The sequence below is a fragment of the Agelaius phoeniceus genome, chromosome 1 (assembly GCF_051311805.1).
Source record: "Agelaius phoeniceus isolate bAgePho1 chromosome 1, bAgePho1.hap1, whole genome shotgun sequence".
Taxonomy (NCBI): domain Eukaryota; kingdom Metazoa; phylum Chordata; class Aves; order Passeriformes; family Icteridae; genus Agelaius; species Agelaius phoeniceus.
Window position 1 is genome coordinate 145,598,404 of NC_135265.1, and position 19,869 is coordinate 145,618,272.

The 19,869-nt window shown below is 36.9% G+C and overlaps 1 protein-coding gene across 3 annotated transcripts in view; it reads right to left on the reverse strand.

Moving 5' to 3' along the window:
- The window catches only part of ASAP1 (ArfGAP with SH3 domain, ankyrin repeat and PH domain 1), a 113,359-nt gene that overhangs the window by 58,916 nt on the left and 34,574 nt on the right, over nucleotides 1–19,869 (reverse strand). For all 3 annotated transcript variants that reach the window (XM_054631493.2, XM_077189024.1, XM_054631501.2), the window contains 2 exons: nucleotides 8,559–8,631; nucleotides 397–542 (listed from right to left, as the gene is read on the reverse strand). In XM_054631493.2, coding sequence (XP_054487468.1) covers nucleotides 397–542; nucleotides 8,559–8,631 — 219 coding nt within the window. The remainder of the gene's footprint in view (nucleotides 1–396; nucleotides 543–8,558; nucleotides 8,632–19,869) is intronic.

Here is a 19,869-nt window from a genome sequence, read left to right on the forward strand (position 1 = left end):
GTTTTTTTCCAAAAAGTGAATGTTTCTTCTTTTGTGGTAAAATAAAACAGCCATGACTAATGATACTGTATTTTTAACAAGAAAGACTTCAAGTTAAGGGATAATTTAAAATTTAGCTCCATGAGGTATAGATCACCATCAATCACTTGTGAATGATGACTCAAGGGATGTCTCAAAACTTGTATTTACCTTCTTAACTGCCAATTAACAGTCAAACACAGAGTGGGTCATAACACCCTTTAGAGATCCTCTCTGAAGAAACTGTAGGTTTTGTTTTGGAAAAAAACTGAAAACATCTTAAAAATTATCCTTAGTCACCATGATCATGCATGCAGTTCTTGTATTATACTTTATTTTGAAACAAGTTAAGAGCTAAAAAAGTTCAAAACTCCTCACCAGGTTCTTCAACAGTGTTGATAATTCTTTAGTAAGTGTGGAAAATTTTACAAAAGCTGTGCCAAGATCTGGATTATCCCGACTTAAAAAATTACTTCCGAATTTATCTAGTACTTGTGCATAGTTTTCTTCATTTTGAACATGATCTGCAAAGAAAAATCAAAAGTCAGTTTTTTTGTAGCCAATTATAATTTTAAGCTTACTGCAACTTAACAACAAACTAATAAACAGTACTTTGAGAAAAGCCACAAGTCAACACATTTACTGAAAATTAAAAGAATTTTAAGATTAAAAAGAACTACTTAGCAATAGGTATATATATGCTTTTTAAATCAGCAGGCTGAAATTTGTAATACAGAGATGAAGAAAACTCTGTAGCTATTGGCAGAGTAATAAGATCAATAATACATCAGTGAAACAATATAAGATTGTTTTGTAAACAACATGGGAATTTTTAGCTGCCCACTACAGGAACTTTCCATACATGAACTTTTCTTTTGAAATGTTGGACATTTCAAAAAAAGAACAAAAGTATCAGATAAAAAAGGCAAAAGTATCAGATTTAAATGTAAGAAGGCCAAGTCTGAATCTGACTGTAAGTTCAGAAGAAGCAGCATCTTACAAAGGCTCCCTTTTTGCCTGCTTTGTACACTGAGCTATCCCAGATAACAGAATGTGTATTGGTACACAGCCAAAGACTCATTCCAGTCTATTTAATAGCAAACTGCACATACAGAGAGGTCAGAACCAAGACAATGCACTTGAAGCCAGTGAAAGTGAGAAAAATCCTTGACTCAAGAATGAATTAGAAACTGTTGTATCTGAAATGTCCTTCCTGTTTCTATTTAGTTTCTTTTCTGGCATGTGTTTGCATAATTTTTGTTACTTCTATCTTTAAAAAGAAAATTTACCCCTACAGCCCTTTGGGAAAGGCTTTATCACCTTTATCACTCTTAGAGGATATTACTAGTATTAATTAAATCAATATTTCACTCTAATGAATTGCCTAGGCTTACTATGTGGGCTTTTTTCTGCAAACCACAAACACAAAACCACAGAGCTACAGCACAAGTTCTGTGCAATGAAAAGGAAGAAGGGAAAGAGAACAGCCAGGAAGTACCATGTTTTTTTCCCCCCCAAAATCTCCAAGTCTTTTTTTGGTTTTTTTTTGGTTTTTTTTTTTTTGTTTTGTTTTTTTTTTATTTTAAATTTATGATATTGACTAGGAGCATCTGAATTGCAAGTTATGACTCAGAAGAAAAGGAAAAAAAAGATGTAAGTTTCAAACAATTCCTCATTAATAATGTCTCATTAATAATGTCTCACAATGCACAAATCTATTTGGGCATTAACAAACAGCTGATGAAGGGTTAAACAATTAACTCTTCTAAGGTATTGCAGATACTCAAACAGTGCACCAAAGCTCCAACAAAAAAATGCCAAAACCTGTTAAAAAAGGACAATCCTTATTTACCAATACCAAGCCCCAAAGCTCCCACATCACACCAGTCACACTCTAAAAATCAGACATTAATACCAAGGTTTTCAAGAGGCCAAATATTTAATCATATGTTAATACAGAGTTGAAATTCAAGCCATGTGTTTTTAAGAAAATTGTTCCAAAAGCATAGAGTTTTAATCAAATAGCTTAGCACTGAACTCAAAGAAACTACTACATAACAATAAAATATGCATTTTGTTTTGATGTAAAAGCTTTTGCACAAATACACACAGAGGACTTTATCTATGAAGGAGCTTTAGCTCAACTTCTAAGTGAGTAAAGCTCAAGCATAGCATATCCAGCTGTGCTGAAGGAAAAGGAAGGATAATGCAAGGTCAGAAACAGCCCTGCTAGATCATGGAATCCCTGTCCTTGCTTGTGCAGCACTTTTTCCACCACAGTATTTCCCAGCATTTTGATTTTAAGCACTGCGTTGTTTCATAGAGCATTTTAAAAAGTTATTTCACAAAGAGAGTGAAAAAGAGCTGAAGAAGTTTGTTTCCTCTATCTGTAGAAAGGCAAAGAAATTCCCAGTGAGAAAGAGGAAGCAGGAAGCAGATCATTGTCCTAGAACAATATAGAGGAAATTCTCAAGAATCCCAAACTACAAATCACTTAAATATAGAAATGAAGTTTTGATGGTGAAGTAAAAGGAATACTCCTATATTTACTTCTGTAATTGTCACACAAAATGCAAGTATTCTGTAAGAATAAGAAATTTTCAATTTCTACATAAGTATCAGTGTAAATCTTGCAAAAGGAGATTAAATATTTTCTATTAAAGAGGTAAGGCAATTCCCTACTCAACCATAAATGCACACAGCTGAAAAATTAAATCTGCAATGTAGCCTACACTAAAATATGGAATGTGAAACCTGGCATGCTTAGAGCAAAGAGCATTCTTTAATCTCACTCTAGGTGCCTCATGCACTCAGAAATTACTTCCTAACGTCCTAATAGAACTTCCTTTGCATACAGAAAGCTCTAATAGGAATGACAATATTTACTTTCTTAGATACAAGTCCTCATACAAGACTTCAATAACCCTAAGAGTGAGACAGGATCACTGACAGCAGTACATACAGGGAATAAGGTTTGTCTTCCAGAACTGAATCATGTCTTTCCAATATTTTAAGCAATGTTCAGCACTGTGATGAAAATAGCACAGCTTCCCCTGGCAGGCATCCTGCTCCTTCAGCAGCTCCCTGAGGCACATCAGAATCATGGAAAACTGAGCAAGGGCTCTGCACCCACTGACAAACACAGCTCCCTTCCAAGGGGTCTCACTCATCCCCTCCCCAGTAGGAGCTGGCAAGGCCAGCAGCACCTGAGCCTGTGCTGAGAGTGCCACCAGAGTGTGGCAGATGTGGAGTACAGCAGCACACTGGCCTGGACACAGCAGTGGCACTCTCTGAACTGAAAGCTGTGCATCTCCTCATCACCCACACCTTCAACCCTGGGCAATGTTCAGAATTCCCCTTTGGTGTGAGAAAACCCTCCCAGCTCCCAGTGCACAATAATGCTGTGGCATCCCTTATGTCTGAGCTCTACCATGTATTTTGAGGAAATGTGAAGAGGAAGTAACAGGAATGCCTCTGGAGATGCAGACCCAAGCAGCTCAGGGAGGAGTGGCAGGCACAGCAGCTCTGCAGCAGCCCTTGGCTGCACAGCAGCACTTCCAGAACAGGGAGCACAGGGCTCTGAAGGACTCCCAGGGCTCAACCCCACCTTGCACTGCATTCCCAGGCAGCCACCTGCCCTTCTCCATGCCTAAAGTGACCCTGTGGGAAACCTTTCCCAGGATGAACAGAAAATACTTAAATGAGATTGGCAGAATTTGTACTCTTTCACTAGAACCCACAGCATTCATTAAATACTATGTTTGTTTCCCACTCCAAAATTATCAAAATTTTAGCACATGCCTCTGAGCCTAGTGAGATTTCTGCCTACTTGTGCATATTAAGAAAGGCTACAGAAGTACAAATACTGTGGAGAGAGGTTAAGGGATAACCTTTATATGCTGGACCTACAAAACCCCTCACTGCAATTAAAGGCCTAAAATTTCCTTCCTCTACAACAGTTTTGTTCAGATATATTACCCTGCAAACACTGAAGAACACAAGCACAAAAAAATTAAATCGTTTACAGAAGAAAAACACTACTTTTGGCATTGATTATGCCCAAAGAAACCTGAATAATGTCTACATTAATAAGAATTAATTCTGCATTTGTGGTTAACAAAAATAAAAATCGTATTTCAGAATTTTGATCAACTTTAAACTATTTTTAAGCTTCTTCTAAAACAGCTTTTTTCCATGGATAGCGAGAGGAAAAATAACCAAGGTCAGAGCCAACATGCATTTATGAATGAAAGATGACTCAGAAAGGCTTTAGAAAAGCAAGAAAGCTGGCAAGGTTAAAAAGGATGGCAGAAATTATTTGAAATAAAAAACACCCTTTCTCATTTCATTCTTCACAAGCTGAAATACAATGAAAAAATAATAGGAAAAAAATTATTTGACCACCATACAATTGTCTGAACTTGATAACAATAATGCCTTCTGGAATGAGATTGCTCAAGGGAAAAGTAATAAAAGCCTCTTTCCATATTTCAGAGCAAGAAACATCTCACTGAGTCTGCAAGGTTCTCTAGATCATCACAGTACAAGAGCACTGAGAGATAAGCCAGCCCAGAAAAGTAAATTACTTATTTTGCATCTCTGTTCATCACTGACATGCTTGAAGAAGCTCTCATGGAAGAATTTTTTTTCTCCTCTGCTTCAGAGGATTTATCCCAAATCTAACAGTTGAAGAAACCCAGCTTGCAATATCAAAATATTAAGGCTTAAACCCTTAATATTGTGTGCAGTTCCTGTCCTTGCTGCCCAAAATTCACTCCTCCTCTTCTCTATTTTAGAAAAGGAAGTCTGTGCTTCCATTTTGGAGAAAGTGAGAATGATTAATTGTGATGCTTTCTGTAAAATAAACCAAAACAACCAAAAAACAAAAACAACAACAACAAAAAAAAACCACTGAAAAAAACCAAAAAACCTCAAAACCCCCTAGGAGCTGCTGAGTTCAGCAGAGAGATACTGTGAGTAATAACAGAAACAACTCAAACCTATTTCAAGAGACAGAATAGTCCACAGAACAAAGTTTGGATTCATCCACCAAAAACTCCTCTGGCTCTCCTCTAGCAAGCTTTGGCACTTCAAAGCCTCTTACAACCTTTCATGCCCAGAACATGCAAATCTCCCTCCATTTCATATCACATGAGTTGTTTTGGTGGGTTCAGTGCCAATGCTGTGAGACATGGGCAGGGACATTCTCCTCCTCAAGTTACTTCAGTTCTGAAGAACACGAGCATGCATTGGGAAACTTTGCTCAGGAGAATTTAACTAGATTGATGCAGGACTGTGAATGATAAAAATTTACATTAATTCAAATTCCTCAGATGAAATAAGTTGCAGAAAGTCCATTTAGAAGTATCAAACATCACAATATAATTTCTGACTTAAGGTAATTCCTTGGCCTTCATGTCAGTCTGAGCTGACAGAGTGCTAAACAAAGTACTTAAAATACATCCATCTTTGTACCATTTTTCTTCTTCCTCAAGCATCTGCTGTTGAACACTGTGGGAGACCATGTGAACTGCTGATCTATCTCAGCACCTTTAGTCTTGGATGGATTTTATGTTTTTATTTCTCCATTGTGTAAACTCTTTTGATTATATTTGGGAGTTATCCCAGGGAAATAATGAAAAAGAGCTATTGAAAAATCTACAGCAAAAATAATTGTGCCATCCACTGCTGTTACAATTCAATCCAAATCTAACAGGAAAGGAAGGCAGAAGTTCAGCACCCCTGCCATAAGAAGGGCTCCTAGTTACAATCAATCATGCCAGCAGACAGCAAGCCAGACAGGGAGCAAGTGCTGAGAAGGAGGTGTCTGTTTTTATGTCTCACTGGATTCCATGAAAATCCTTTCCCATACAACCCTTTCAGACATGAAAATAGGGAAGGGACATTTCTAAGGGTTTTCTATACTCTTGTCTTGGTATATTTTCATTTCCACAGCAGTAGCTCTAACTGTAAATATGAAAAATGGGTGAGGGGTGGACAGGAAGAGCAGAAAGTATTTGGGTGATGTTAAAGCTCTGTAACAGGTCATAGACCCTTGTGGTTAATAATTCAGCCCTGGAGAGGAACAAATCAACACACCACAAGGTTCAGCCCTCCTGAAGAATTCTGTATGAGACACTGCACTGTGCCACTGCCACTAGTCAAACGTTACTCAGGAAAGAAAAAAAAATAAAGAAAACAAAAGACCTAAACCAAACCAACCAAAAAAACAACAACCCAAACACCAAAAGAATCCCCTCAACTCAAACAAAACAATCCCCAAAAAACAACTCCCCACAAAAGCAAACCAATAAAAACCCAAAAGAAACAAAAAAAAAAACCCCAAAACCAAAGACATAAAAACAACCCAAAGAAACAACAAAAAAACCCCCCAAAGAAACAGAAAAAACCCCAACAACCCAAAACCACTACAACCCAAAAAAACTAGCTATGGCTTTTGGTAGCCTATGAATTGGATTACTGAACTGAAAAAACAATTTCTATTGTCCCTGAATAACTTTCTCACCAGTCCAGCTGGAGTTCTCAAAGGAGATTTTGGAGCAAAGGAGTACTACAAAACCTTCTCCTACTTTAGTAAAATAATATGGTAGCAAACAAATTTGTAAAACAAAATTCCAATTCTGGATTGTCAAAATGTAGTTAGAGGCTTTCTTTTGAAATATAAAAATAGCCACATAACACTTTCTTGAACTGATAAACCCCAATTCTTTTTACAGCTGTTCCTGGAATGCTTTACTTAAATATCAATAAAATCCATTTTCATCAGCAGAGCACAAGAAAATAGCTGGTTCAGCAATTTCCCCTGTACAAGGAGACAAAATGAGCTTGGGTTTTGATTCACTTCATATTTATTTTTATAAGGTTTCACATGTGTGGCACGTTTTTGGTCTTGGCTTTACTAATCCCAGTTTATCAGTCACTGCCTGAAATGCCTCCTGTACACAGCTTTTCATTCTAAGTGCTTAAGACAGCAGCACTCTGAAGAGGGAGCCAGAGGATTATGTATAAAGCTTTGGCTTTCTTGAGCCAAAAGAATTCCTACTAACTTGTAGTTTTGAAACAAGGCTTGATAAAAAAACAATTTAAAATGTAAAAAAAAAAAAAAAAAAAAAAAAAAAAAAAAAAAAAAAAAATTAAAAAACAGCTACCCATCTCTGCTGCTTTTAAAGTGCAGAACACCTAATCAAAGCCATTAACCCACTTTCTATTGCTTTTGTTCAATGCAACTAATTCATCATATAGCACTGTCTTACTTACAGGCCTTGACAACAATATTATTTTTATCCCAAGATTCAAATGATAGCTATTTATATTATAGTTTCAAAACAGGCAGAAACACCTTTAATGTGTTCTACACTTTTTATGAGTTTTGAAACTCTGTTTTAGTAAGTACTCTCAAATGGAAAAGCTTATTGGAGAATCTGAATACTTCTAAAAGCATAAAGCTAAATACACTTGCACCAAATACTATTCTCACTTTATATCAGGCTTCACAGTCTATTGGGAAACATTTATCAACAACTGAAATTACAGTTATTAAAGCATGCACGGTGCTAGCAAACCAACATCAGTGATTGGCAAATGAGAATAGTTAAGAATCGACAAGATAATAAAAATCTCAGACACTTCCATAAACTCAGAAACTAACAGCACTCAAAAGTAGCTCTGTAGATGGAAAATATTTACTAAAATGATTATTATTATTGTTAGGAAATTGGAACTGGGATTTTCTAAAATCATGTATTTACAGACAGAGGATTATTGGCAAGTCCACAGCTCTGTTATTCTATCTGCCTTTGGCACAGTTTTTAGAACTTGAGAGAAGAGGTAGAAGCATTAGAGTTGTAGCATTTTTTAAATCAAATTTGTATATTGTAATGTTTGATCACCATTTGTCACTGCACTCAAACTGACTATCAATTCATATTCTAACCAAATAAATTCCCATCAAAGTAACTACTATAGTCCTAATAAAACATCAACAGTGTCTTCAAGCAAGCAAAAGAATTATATAACTATACTATTTTAGGTAAGAAGGGAAATATATAATTTTGATTTTAGGCAAGAAGAAAAACACATCATGAAGGGAGAGAACATGTTGACAAAACAAAACCAGATATTTCTTTTTATTTACTTTTTAAACTTTTTTAAATTACTTTTTTAAACTTTTAAACTTTTAAATCTTATTTCACTTATAAGTGCTTTCTAAAAATTCAGTTGAGAACACTTTTTTGTCACTGTTCTAGTTAAAGGTAAATGCTTGAAATATTATGACAGCAAGAAAATTTACCTGTGGGATTCTCCCAGAGGCCATTGAGAAGGAATATGAGGGTAAAAGAACTAGAGAGCACATTAATCTGATGTATAATCAGAAGTAAAGAAAGAAAATTTTGAAGTCCAAACACTCCTAAACAGATAAGCATTTCTTATGCTATACATTTCAACAGGATGAATTGCAAAACATCTCAAACTTGAAATTAAATGCTTGGGCTCTTGTAAAACTGAAAACAACGTCTTACCTTGCCCCGAACTATATATTGCTTTCACAGATTTTTTCACCTTCTGTAGCGCAGTTCTGTCTTGATCCAATGCCTACAATAGCAAGAAGTAAACAAACTTTAAATATTTACTTCATTGATTGCCAGAATATACTCTAACAACTAAAAAGAAACCCACAAAACAAGTAGTTTCACACGCTGGAAAAAGCTGCAGGTACAACTGGTTCAGCCTGTGGGAAGGTCTGGGGTCATTCAACCCCTTCAGGATGAATTAAAGAATTGAACTGAAAATGTTCTGACAACAGAGTAGAACAGTGCTGACAGCACTAGAAGAAAAACACCATTTTAGTTTTGCAAAGGACAAAGTATTTATTCAATTGCATTATATTTTGGAAAAAAAACCCAAAACAAGAAATAGCAGATGCTTCTACACTCGCCCTACAGTTTCTACTACAACTAAATTGCTTGTTAACATCTGTGGCTCTCCCACAGTAATCATGTTTGTAGACACAGATTACAGCACTACCCCTTGCAACAAATTCCACATTACTGTAAAAGTATAGCAGATGAAAAGCAGTAAATCAAAATAAAGGAATAATACCTGATTTTGTGCAACTGAAGGACTAATAATAATAATAGTAATATTCAAATATGCATTTTCAAGACTACAACTTTAATGATTTCAAATTTTCTGCAATAGTTCCAAAATCCAGTATAAAACGTTATTAAGTAATGATGAATTGAGGATTACATTTCCAGTCATACACAAAAATATTTAGTTTGCTATATCTGTTCCCCATTTAGATCACAGGCAATTTCCCATCACCTAGGTAATGTTAGATCAGTGTTTGCAGTGTGGCAAACAGTATGGCAGTGTTTGCCATATATTATATTATATTATATTATATTATATTATATTATATTATATTATATTATATTATATTATATTATATTATATTATATTATATTATATTATATTATATTATATTATATTATATTATATTATATATTCACTTTCAAATCACTGGAGATTGGAGAACTTGTACTCAGAACCACTGTCAGGACAGCAGCACAACTGAGCATGGGGCCTGGTAGAGACCACACCAGTCACACTGCAGAGATCCTTGCACAGCCCTGTTATCCAAAAAGTTTAAACCCTGGAGCTCCTGGGGGTCTGAAGCCTGGCAGAACAAGGCACAATGTCAGCTACTCCTATTTCCTCACAGAGGGACATCACCAGCAACACTGAGTGAAAACATCCCCAAAAGCAGAGCTTTCACTGCCAAATGTGAGATGGTTTTGACAGTGAAAGCCTTAGAAAACCTCATAGCTCCTTCCAATACCTATAAAATGGGGTCTGCAAGATAGCTGGAGAGGGAGTTTTTACAAGGGCATAGAATGATAGGGGAAGGGTGAATGGCTTGAAACTGAGAGTAGGCTGAAATTAGGTATTAGGTAGAGATTTTTACTGTGAGGGTCGTGAGGGGCTGGCACAGGTTGCCCAGAGAAGTTGTGGACACTCCATCCCTAGAAGTGTTCAAGGCCAGGCTGGATGAGAATTTGAGCAACCTGGTCTACTGGAAGGTGCTTCTGCCCATGGCAGGGGCGTAGGAACTAGATGATATTTAGTTTTCCTTCCAACCCAAGCCATTCTATGATTCTACAATTGAAGAATATTCCACTGGGCATTAAGAAGCTCCAGAAAACCAGACCAGGAGCTCCAGGTCAGCTACAGCATTAAGCTGTAAATGTGAGGGTTCTGCTCTTCAGTAAGTTCCAAACACTGAGTGCTCCTCTATGTGAACACTTCCAGTAGGAATCCATACAGGGAGAAACCAATTAATATATAATGGTTCTGTTTTGAGTAGCACAATTCTAACCATGCAAAATGTTATAGCTGAACAATACATGATAATCTGTAACAAAATAAAATGGAATGTTTCTGTTCCTTAACTGGAAACAACCATTTTCTCAAATCATACAATCACTCCTGTGGCAGCTAAAACTAGAATGTTTGGAACCACAAAAGCTGTAAAAATGCCTTCTGATGCTATTTATCTCTGGGTTTTTTTCCATTTACAGCAGAACAATGGATTAAAACATTAAGAACTGCAAACATCATGACTTCTTTTGCTCCCCACTAAAATAGTGGGTTTGATTTGACTTACATTGTGCCAGGAAAAGTTACCATTTTAAAATGTAATAAAATATTGGGAACTCAGTGTTCCTTTCCAAGACAGTGCACAGCAAGTGCTTCTCTTTGATTCCTCTGCAAATGCTGTCAAAAGCTTTTGCTCCTGCCTGCTACGTCAGGCAGTTGCTATCATACATTTCTACTGAAGTTCTCTCTATCTTCAATGACCAGAAAAAAATGATGACTCATTTGTCTACTGAGAGTTTGAATACAGGATGAGACTTTGAAACCAATATTTTGAAAGAAAGACAATGGTTAACATTGATGATATTGAGAGATAAAACTTTGCACTAAGGTCTGGTATTGAAGCAAATTGGACACTCAGGAGAAAGAAACAAATACAAAATCCCCAGGAAACTTTTTCCTGAAGTTATCAATCTAAAAGTCTATGACAAGCAGACTAGAAAAATTTTCTAAATTGGATTTGCTATTGAATTAGATGTAATCACTAATGTGAGAGCAGCAGGAAAGGGAACATTCATTATTTTAAAAGAGGAATCACTGAGTAAAGCAATATACAAAGATGACATCCACAGCCTGAAGGAGCCAGTGATCTAAGTGAAAATGACATCACAGGCCAATTTTGTATTTTTATATCTGCAAATACAATTTTTACATGAACTACTTCTTCATAGTCCAAAACTATAAATAAAACACACTTACATACCAAGTACTCAAAACCTGTTATCTAGAGTTGCTTAGGTGCTTTTGGGTGTTGAGGTTTTTTGGTTTGATTTTCTTTTGTTTATTTTATATAACTGGAGACAGATTGTTTCCAAATATATTACATTCTTCTTAGATGTCTTTTCCTTATAATTTTTAGTTGCACTCTGCTGCAAAGTAATTAAGTTGCACTCAATGCTCAATTCAATTATTATTCCAGAGTAATATTACCCTCTCAGCATCTCAGGCAGGAACAGCCTTGCTTTCCCTAGTTAGGTGGAAACAAGCTGTTGCAGTATCCATTAATTTTCATTTTGAGTATTTAGAATACTAAATACTTTAACTGCCTGTCATAGAAGACACAAAATCTGATCTTCCATTAAAAGTGACATACATTTATATAATTGGAAACGGCAGTGTCTTAGGGAGCCAAGGGGTTTCTGTGACAATCTCTGGGTATTCAGTGGCACTTCTTCCTACCTACTGAACTCTTCCTTACCACCACCCACTCCTGACAAATGCTTCTTTCCTCATTTCCATGAAACCATCTTGAAGGAGGCCTTTTTAAGTTCCACAGAAGAACATTTTCTTACCCTCTCATGCATTTTGGAAAGATGAATCATTTAAAGGTACCTACACCAAAGATTCACTACCTTATTAGCTGAACAAAGCTTTATTCTTGAAAATGCTCATTCTGGAGACAAAATCAAAATAATGCAAAATCAGTTTCCAAAAAAAAAAAAAAAAAAAAAAAGGGGAAAATTTGAGAAAGAACCTTGACAAAACAACCACCATATGTAATCTGCTTAAGTAAAATGAAGCAAGGAAAGCTCCTTCCTCCTCATTCTCAGCAGATTCTCTGGCTTTGTTGAGGTTTCAGGTTGCTGCATTCACTTATATTGAAGCTTATGCTCAAGAAGAAGAAAATCTCCTGATCATTCAACATCAGCTCTTTTAACTAATCACTGTGAGATTCCCCACATAGTTACTCCAGATACAATTTCTCCTTTCTGCTAAAACCCAGCCTGCCATTTCAAGCCACCAACCTGGTTCCAATCTGCCCTGCCGAAGGAAGCAGTGTCTCTGCTCCCTGACTCCTTTTGGCTACATCAGACCCAGCTCAGGAGCTGCAGTGCTGCCAACAGCCCTGTGAAGGCTCCTTTTCAGCCCACCTTCCATCAGTGCAGTGCACACTGACTGACATTTGTACTTAGCTACCATTGCACTTTCAGAGAAGGCACCTCCTCCCTCCTAACACGTACATTCACAGGTAGCTATTCATACCAGTCAGTGGAAAACTTGTCCACCTGAGGATATAAAACCAAATTAACTTTGGGCTGGAGACAAGGTGAGTTCTCCCAATGGGTCATTCATTGATGGAGATCACAGGGTAGCAGCATGGGCACTTTTACCAGCCTGCCACAGCACAGAGATCAGGGCCAGGTCAGGAAAGGCATGCTGACATTCCCCAACCCACACCAACCCTTTCTGCTACACATTTTCCACTGCTGTTCACATTGACTGACACTGCCTTGCCTCCCCTCAACCCTCAAGAGCCTGATCTCAGTGAGAGGTATTTCTATTTTGGGACCATGCTCTGATTTAATAGCCTCTAAATTTTAAACCAGAAATTATAATACAGTACAATGTGGAAAGTGGTAGATTCTGGTTTGCCATCTGTCTCTGAGGTAGTAAAAACTGGCAGGTTCACACTTAGATTAACCATTAATTGTTTCTTTAAAACCTTGTGTCTTTTTATTCTGTATAGATATGTATATATTTATGGGCATGTGTGTGCATAAATACATATTAGAGTGCAGTAGTGAATGTCCCTGCTCATGGCAGGGAGGTTGGAACTAGATGAACTTTAAGGTCCCTTGCAGCCTAAACCATTCTGTGATTCTATATTTGTCCTGATGTGTTTGTACACAAAAGTCTATATACTATAAACCATACTTATGAATATTTGAAGAGCTTATTGCTAATACACATGAAAATTGTGGTTTAAAAAGCACATAAACCTTTATTTCTATATTAACACAAAACTGTTGTCTAGAAACCAATCACAAAGTGCTTTACACACATATTAAATTCAGCTTTTCTAGAAATAAACACCAACCCAGAGGCACACATTTGCACAAAGGATGCTACTGCCCATTGAGCCCACTAGAGTGCTAAAACATCAATTACATTTTGTGTACCTCTCAAACCTTTGCAATTTGAAGAGGGGTAAAAAAACCCACTAATTTCTGTTTTACCCTAACAATAATAAAAGAAAAAAGTGGCTCAAGACACTGACTATCACACTAATATGTCAGTATATTATTATCTGAAGGAGATGCATGTTCCAATTGGAACAAACCACTCATGCTTATATTAGAGGAAGTTTAGAAATTCACACTATTTGTAGGAGATTTGCCTTAAAAGATTCCATATCCTACCAGTATCAGAACCCACACACAAAAATAATATACCAGAGAAGAAATATTTTAAACCATTCCAATATTTTGTACAAGACAAACTCATGACAAAACCTTGAAGGCGATTAGAGCATGCACAACCTATGTACTCACCACAAAAAACTCCTCCCTCCATGTATTTTAAGAAATAATTTTCTTATATTAAAAAAGTAATCCATGTGAAATATAAAAATATTTGAGGTTACACACACAAATGGGTGTAATGAATGCTTGGTAGTCATGTGCCTGTATTGTCAGACACAAGAATAATTATTTCATGAAACACACACAGATGATTTATCAGCTTCAAGGGACTAAAAGCAGTAAATCTTTCACTTACCAATTTACACACTTCTCTAACCCTGGCACAGAAGTTACTGCTGGCTATCCTATAAAACATGCTTGCCCTCTGCTCCAGTCCCAGTTACAGGACCCATGGAATGAAGTAGAGAAATAGCACCTTACAAAGTTATGGCTGTGCAGCAGCAGTATCAGCTTTCCTCACAATAAAGTCCAGACTTTATTGGATATACAATAAACACAGACTAGACAGCTAGTAAGTTATTGCATGCCACTGAAATTGCAACAACACAAACCCCTATAATTGCCACAGTGAAACAGAACCAAAAGAGAAGATTAGCATCAAGTGTTGCTCTCCTGTAGCTCACTCACTCAGAAATGAGCAGACTTCCAAACCCACTTAATTCTGAACACAGAGAAGTGATTCAAACCACCCTTCCTGTCCTTCTCTCTCCACTCAATTTATACTGTTCCTGCCACTCACCAGAATGAAAATTGTTTCCAATTGTTGGTCTCAGCATGTCTACATGACAAAAATAGGGGTGTTCAAGTGTTAAGAATTTTCTAGAGACAACCTCTTTGTGTAAAAGGTAGATATACAAAGGTCCAGCTTGAACTTGTCTTGAACTACTTAAGAAAATCCCAAAGGGTACCAGTGAAGAAGCAAACCAAAATAACACATCAACAAGCACTTATCACTGTAGTAACTGATGCCAGCATCATTCATACACCACCATTTCCCAGCTGCTCCTAATAGAAGACCAATTAAAATAACATTATTTTTAAAACCTTGTCTTTTCTCTGAAAATTTTAAGCTTCAAGTGTTTTAAGCATAACCTAATGAAAAAAGCATTCAGTGATCAAACTGAGTAAATTCATTTTCCCAAAAGTACTTTTTCAGGTAATGTCAAAATTTAACATAGATACCATCAGCTGAACTTTCCCCATGTCTGCTCTTAGCTACATGGTCTGAGTCAATGCAACAGCCTCTCCAAACTCCACATATGTGACAAAAATCACCAACCTCCAGTGCTGTGAAGGTCACAACAGATGAGCCAGCTCATTTGTGTGGGCTCTTAAAAGAGCTGCAGAACTGTTAGCCACTTAATTCTTCTCCAAGTATTACTCAAATGGAAGCCCAGTTGATATTGCTTGTAAAAGCACAGTATTGCTGATTGTAATTTGTTTGACAACTGGATCCTTCTTTGCAACCAGACTTCTACCCAGTAGCCTTTTCTGCAAGGGCAAGACACTAGTCAATATTTATGTATGAACACTTCTGCATTAAATGAAGTTAGCATCATTTTTTCTAATGACCACAGTGTGGCCATTGGATTATGTGCACGCTTTGACACACCTGAGAAAGCTTAACAATATTTTGGGCAATTTCTTCCTTCTAGTTCTCAGCTGAGTTACATCAATACTTCTGGGTCTAACTTATTTTATGCACAAGGTACATTTAGAGATATCTGAAAAATAAGCTGAGATATTTGTTTCCAGGAATTTTGAGTACACTGATCAGATTAATTCTCTAATTTTTGTCATGTAGGAGATTGCTGAAGAGCCCACAGTTAGTGACAACACGTGAAACCATCCAGTGACAGTTTCTCCCACAGGGTCTAAAGCAGCTTCACTGGGTAGAAACTAATCTTGGTGATAAATATCACAGAGTGGTTTAAGCTGGAAAACATCATTTAGTTCCAATGCTCCTGACATGGGAAGGGACACCTTTCACTAGAGCAAGTTGCATAAAGCCCCATCCAACCTGGAATTGAAACCTTCCAGGGAGAGGGCATCCAAAGCTTCTCTGGACACAATGGGGCATCCACAACTACTTAGTGACAATATTCTTATCTTTACACTGGCAACAACACACCTTGAGCTAGTTACAGCTGCTGGAACAACTATCATACACTGCACACAAACCCACTTCAATCAGCAGTAGTGAAGCTGAATAGCACAGAAACCTAGAACAGCAAAGCCAATGAAAAAACCTTCCCAGTTTAAATGTCACTGCAGCACACCTTTACCTATTTCACACCCCAGCTGCTGGATAAACACATTGGCATGACTGCTGGGATAAAATATGGCTCCAGCTCAGAAGCCAGCACACCCACAGCCAGGCTCCCAGCCCTAAGGCTGCACAGGGCCAGCAAGTGGCTGCAGAGGACATCACCCAAGAACCTTCCTACATTACAAATGCTCCTGTGTTTAAAAATAATGAGTGCTGCTGCGCTCTGCTTTTTAGTGAGTCATGGCATATTGTCAGTCTTTTTTTCTGTGACTTGATTTTTCTTGTCCACATCAGCAATCTATTAAGAATTGTTTTAAAAGCACAAAGGGAATGATCCTAAACTAATAAAAGTCTATACTCTCCCTGCATTCTTGCCCTCCTTACACTCTCCTTATACTTTTTACAAAAGCCAGGGGAAATACACTGATTTGGGTGCAAGTATTGGCTACCAAATACTACCTCATAAAATTACTTCTTTTTATTTTTGCAGCATAATTCATTAAAGTTTCTTGTCATTTACCCAAGACATTATAAAGGGACATTTTCATTTAACAAAAATCTAACCTGAAAAGCTTATATGCAAGAGACATGTCTATACACTAACACACCCCAAAAAAATAGAACAAGATTATGTATTTTTGAGAACGATCAAACAAACTCATCAGAAGATAGTGAATATTTGAGGCAAGGTATTTCAGAAGGAAACAAAATGAGAAGATGACATATAAACAGCATAAACACAACCACATTCAACAGATGTGCTAACACAGGGTTATTAAAAATGGGATTCTTAGCAACTTGAACTGGAAAAAAGTACAGAAGTCTCTAGAAAATTGCTCCTGCCACTATACCAGACTGTAAATTTCACTAACAGGAGAGCTCTTTAGTTGCAGCACCAGAGTTAAATACTAAAAAATATTTTTGTCCCCATTTAACTCTTTTCCTTCTTTTTCTGAAGCCACAAAATATTTTGCAGCAGGCTCTGCATTTAAGCTGTTATCCCAGTAACTCACAGGCACTTTCTATTCAGGGACTACTTGATCAGGACTGGTTATTCTTACTGGCAGAAAAGCTCTACAAATATTGTCCACAGTTTCTGTGAATGCTACAAAAGTTAAAAGTGGCACCAAGGAATAAATGCAGCCTCTCCATGGTGCTGCAGGCACCAGCACAGTCACACCTCATGGCCCCATGAACTCATCCCTGAGTGGCATTGTTGGGACCTTCTACCACCATTACTACTACTATCAGAAATGCTTTTAAGAAAAAAAAAATGCCCTGGCAAAGGTGAGGGAACAGACATGATCTCTTACTTGAGAACAGGAACAACTCATGCTCCTTCTCCTCCAAACTCCTGAAGAAATATTTAAATGCATACATTGATGGATGACTGCAATATTCCATTTCAGAATTATTGCATTCAGAGAAAAAAAGTGAGTATATAAACATACTAATAGTGTTTCATGAAAAAAAAAATTAAAATCATGTCTATTTTTTCCAGACTGCAGTTTTCAAGGGTTTCATTAGGTTAATTTAAAAAAAATAGGATTTCCAGTATAACACAGACCTTGAAGACTGCTACAACATTATGGGACACTGTTATAGCCCAGCTTTGTTCTGCTTATGGAGACTGCAATGATGGCAAACTCAGTGAGATTTCACCTTTCATCATGTTAAACCTTCAACCACCACTACTTATGAAATTCAGAGCTACATTTATGTAACCAGCTAAGAGAGTATCATCAGCAAGCAATCCTTGTTACAGGGTATAACACAGGATGCCACTATTGGATAACAACAGAAAGAGGAATAAAAACACATCTAGAACCAATCTATAAAATAAGCACACATTCAACTTTTTTTGCTGCTTTTAAGGTAAATTGAAAAATGGAAATTAGAAGTTTTACTATATACAGTAGGAGTTGTGTTTCTAATCTAATTCTAATTCTGCTTAGCCTGTGACTAGGGCTTTACAAAATGCATAAATGAGGGGATTGGAGGCACCTCCTTAAAAAAAGAAAAATAAAATCACAAGAGTATAATTTAGATGTGAAGCATTAATTTTTTAATTTCCCTGTCATGTTCTTTAATACAAATATACTCTCTGGACATATATAATTTAGTGGGAAAATTATAGAAAAGGAAACACAATAATCAGGATAGTCAAGTCCAGTATTTTAATAAAAGCCTCACCTCAAAGCTTATATTTTCTTCTACATTGCCTTTCAATCAACATGCAAAAATAGCATAAATGCACAGTAGAAAATGAAGATGTATTTCTCATCTCCATTGTGGTACAGAAAAACTATAGACCTCTAAAAGCTATACAGGCTGAAGAAAACCAAGCCATAGATATGTGTGTAATACATATGATTTAATCAAAGATATGTTTAATTACCAGAATAATTCTATATACAACTTAAGACCAGAGTAAAATCTGCTTTCTCAATATACAAGTAAAAAAAGTGAAATGAGAAGGGATATCAAAACTAAAGCAAAGACCTGTGTTTGATTATATTCTGTAGGCTTATTTTGGGGATGCTGGCAACATTATGACCACTTGCAAACTGGTTATGCATAGAAAAGAATTTCTGACTCATGTACAAGCGTATAAGTGACAGCAATCAACCAAGGATGCAAGAAGAGGATATTTTAACACCTCTGAAATCCTATAATATAAATCTAACCTTAAATTCCCCAAATTGTATATATGACCTCACAAAGTCATTGGGACAGCACAGAATCTACAACTTTCCCTTCCATACCAAGGACACTTTAAATACAGGGCTGATTTAAAAGGTATTGTTTTAAAACCACAGTGAAATTTAGAAGAATTTGGCAGCAATTTTCAGCATTTTAGGAAACATTATGAATACTTTGCAAGCAAACTGCTACTTTCTTCACAGCATTTTTTTAACCTAGTATTGTGTTTTGCAAAAAGAGCCCCATGCTATTTCTCTTTTATTACTGTATTGGAGAACAGATGCCCTTGGAGAATATTCTATAATTTTTTTTTAATAATATCACACTTTAGACATAATTCATAGCCAAGATCCTAAACATAGCTATATTACACTAGCAACAATTTTCTTTAAAATACTCAGGCAAAAAGCATTCACATTCCACAGATTCAAAAGCAAAAGTTAGTCAAGGAATACAACTTCCCCATGTATGCAGGACTTGAAAAAGGCTCACATTCAATGGAGGTAGAGAAGACCCCACACAATCATCCTTCTCTTCCTCAAGCCTAAAACACTTTGCTAACACTTGTACTAGACACCCACAATGAATATAAAATAATTGTGCAACAAACTCTGCTGTGTTTATTTTGGTTTGGTTTATCTAACCAGCAGTCTAAGTAATGAAGGCTGAGAGAGGTGGGGCTGCTCAGCCTGGAGAAGAGAAAGCTCTGTGGTGACCTTATAGCACCTTCCAGTACCTAAAGGAGCTACGAGAGACCAGGAGTGGGACTTTTTATAAGGGTATGGAGTGATAAAGACAAGGGGGAAGGGCTTTAAACTGAGGGAGGGTAGGTTTAGTTTGGATGGTAGGAAGAAATTCTTTATTTGAGTGTGGTGAGGCACCAGATCAGGCTGCCCAGAGAGGTTATGGGTGCTCCACCTCTGGGAGTCTTCAAGGCCAGGTTGGACGGAGCTTTGAGCAACCTGATTTAGTGGAAGGTGCCCCTGGCCAGGGCAGGGA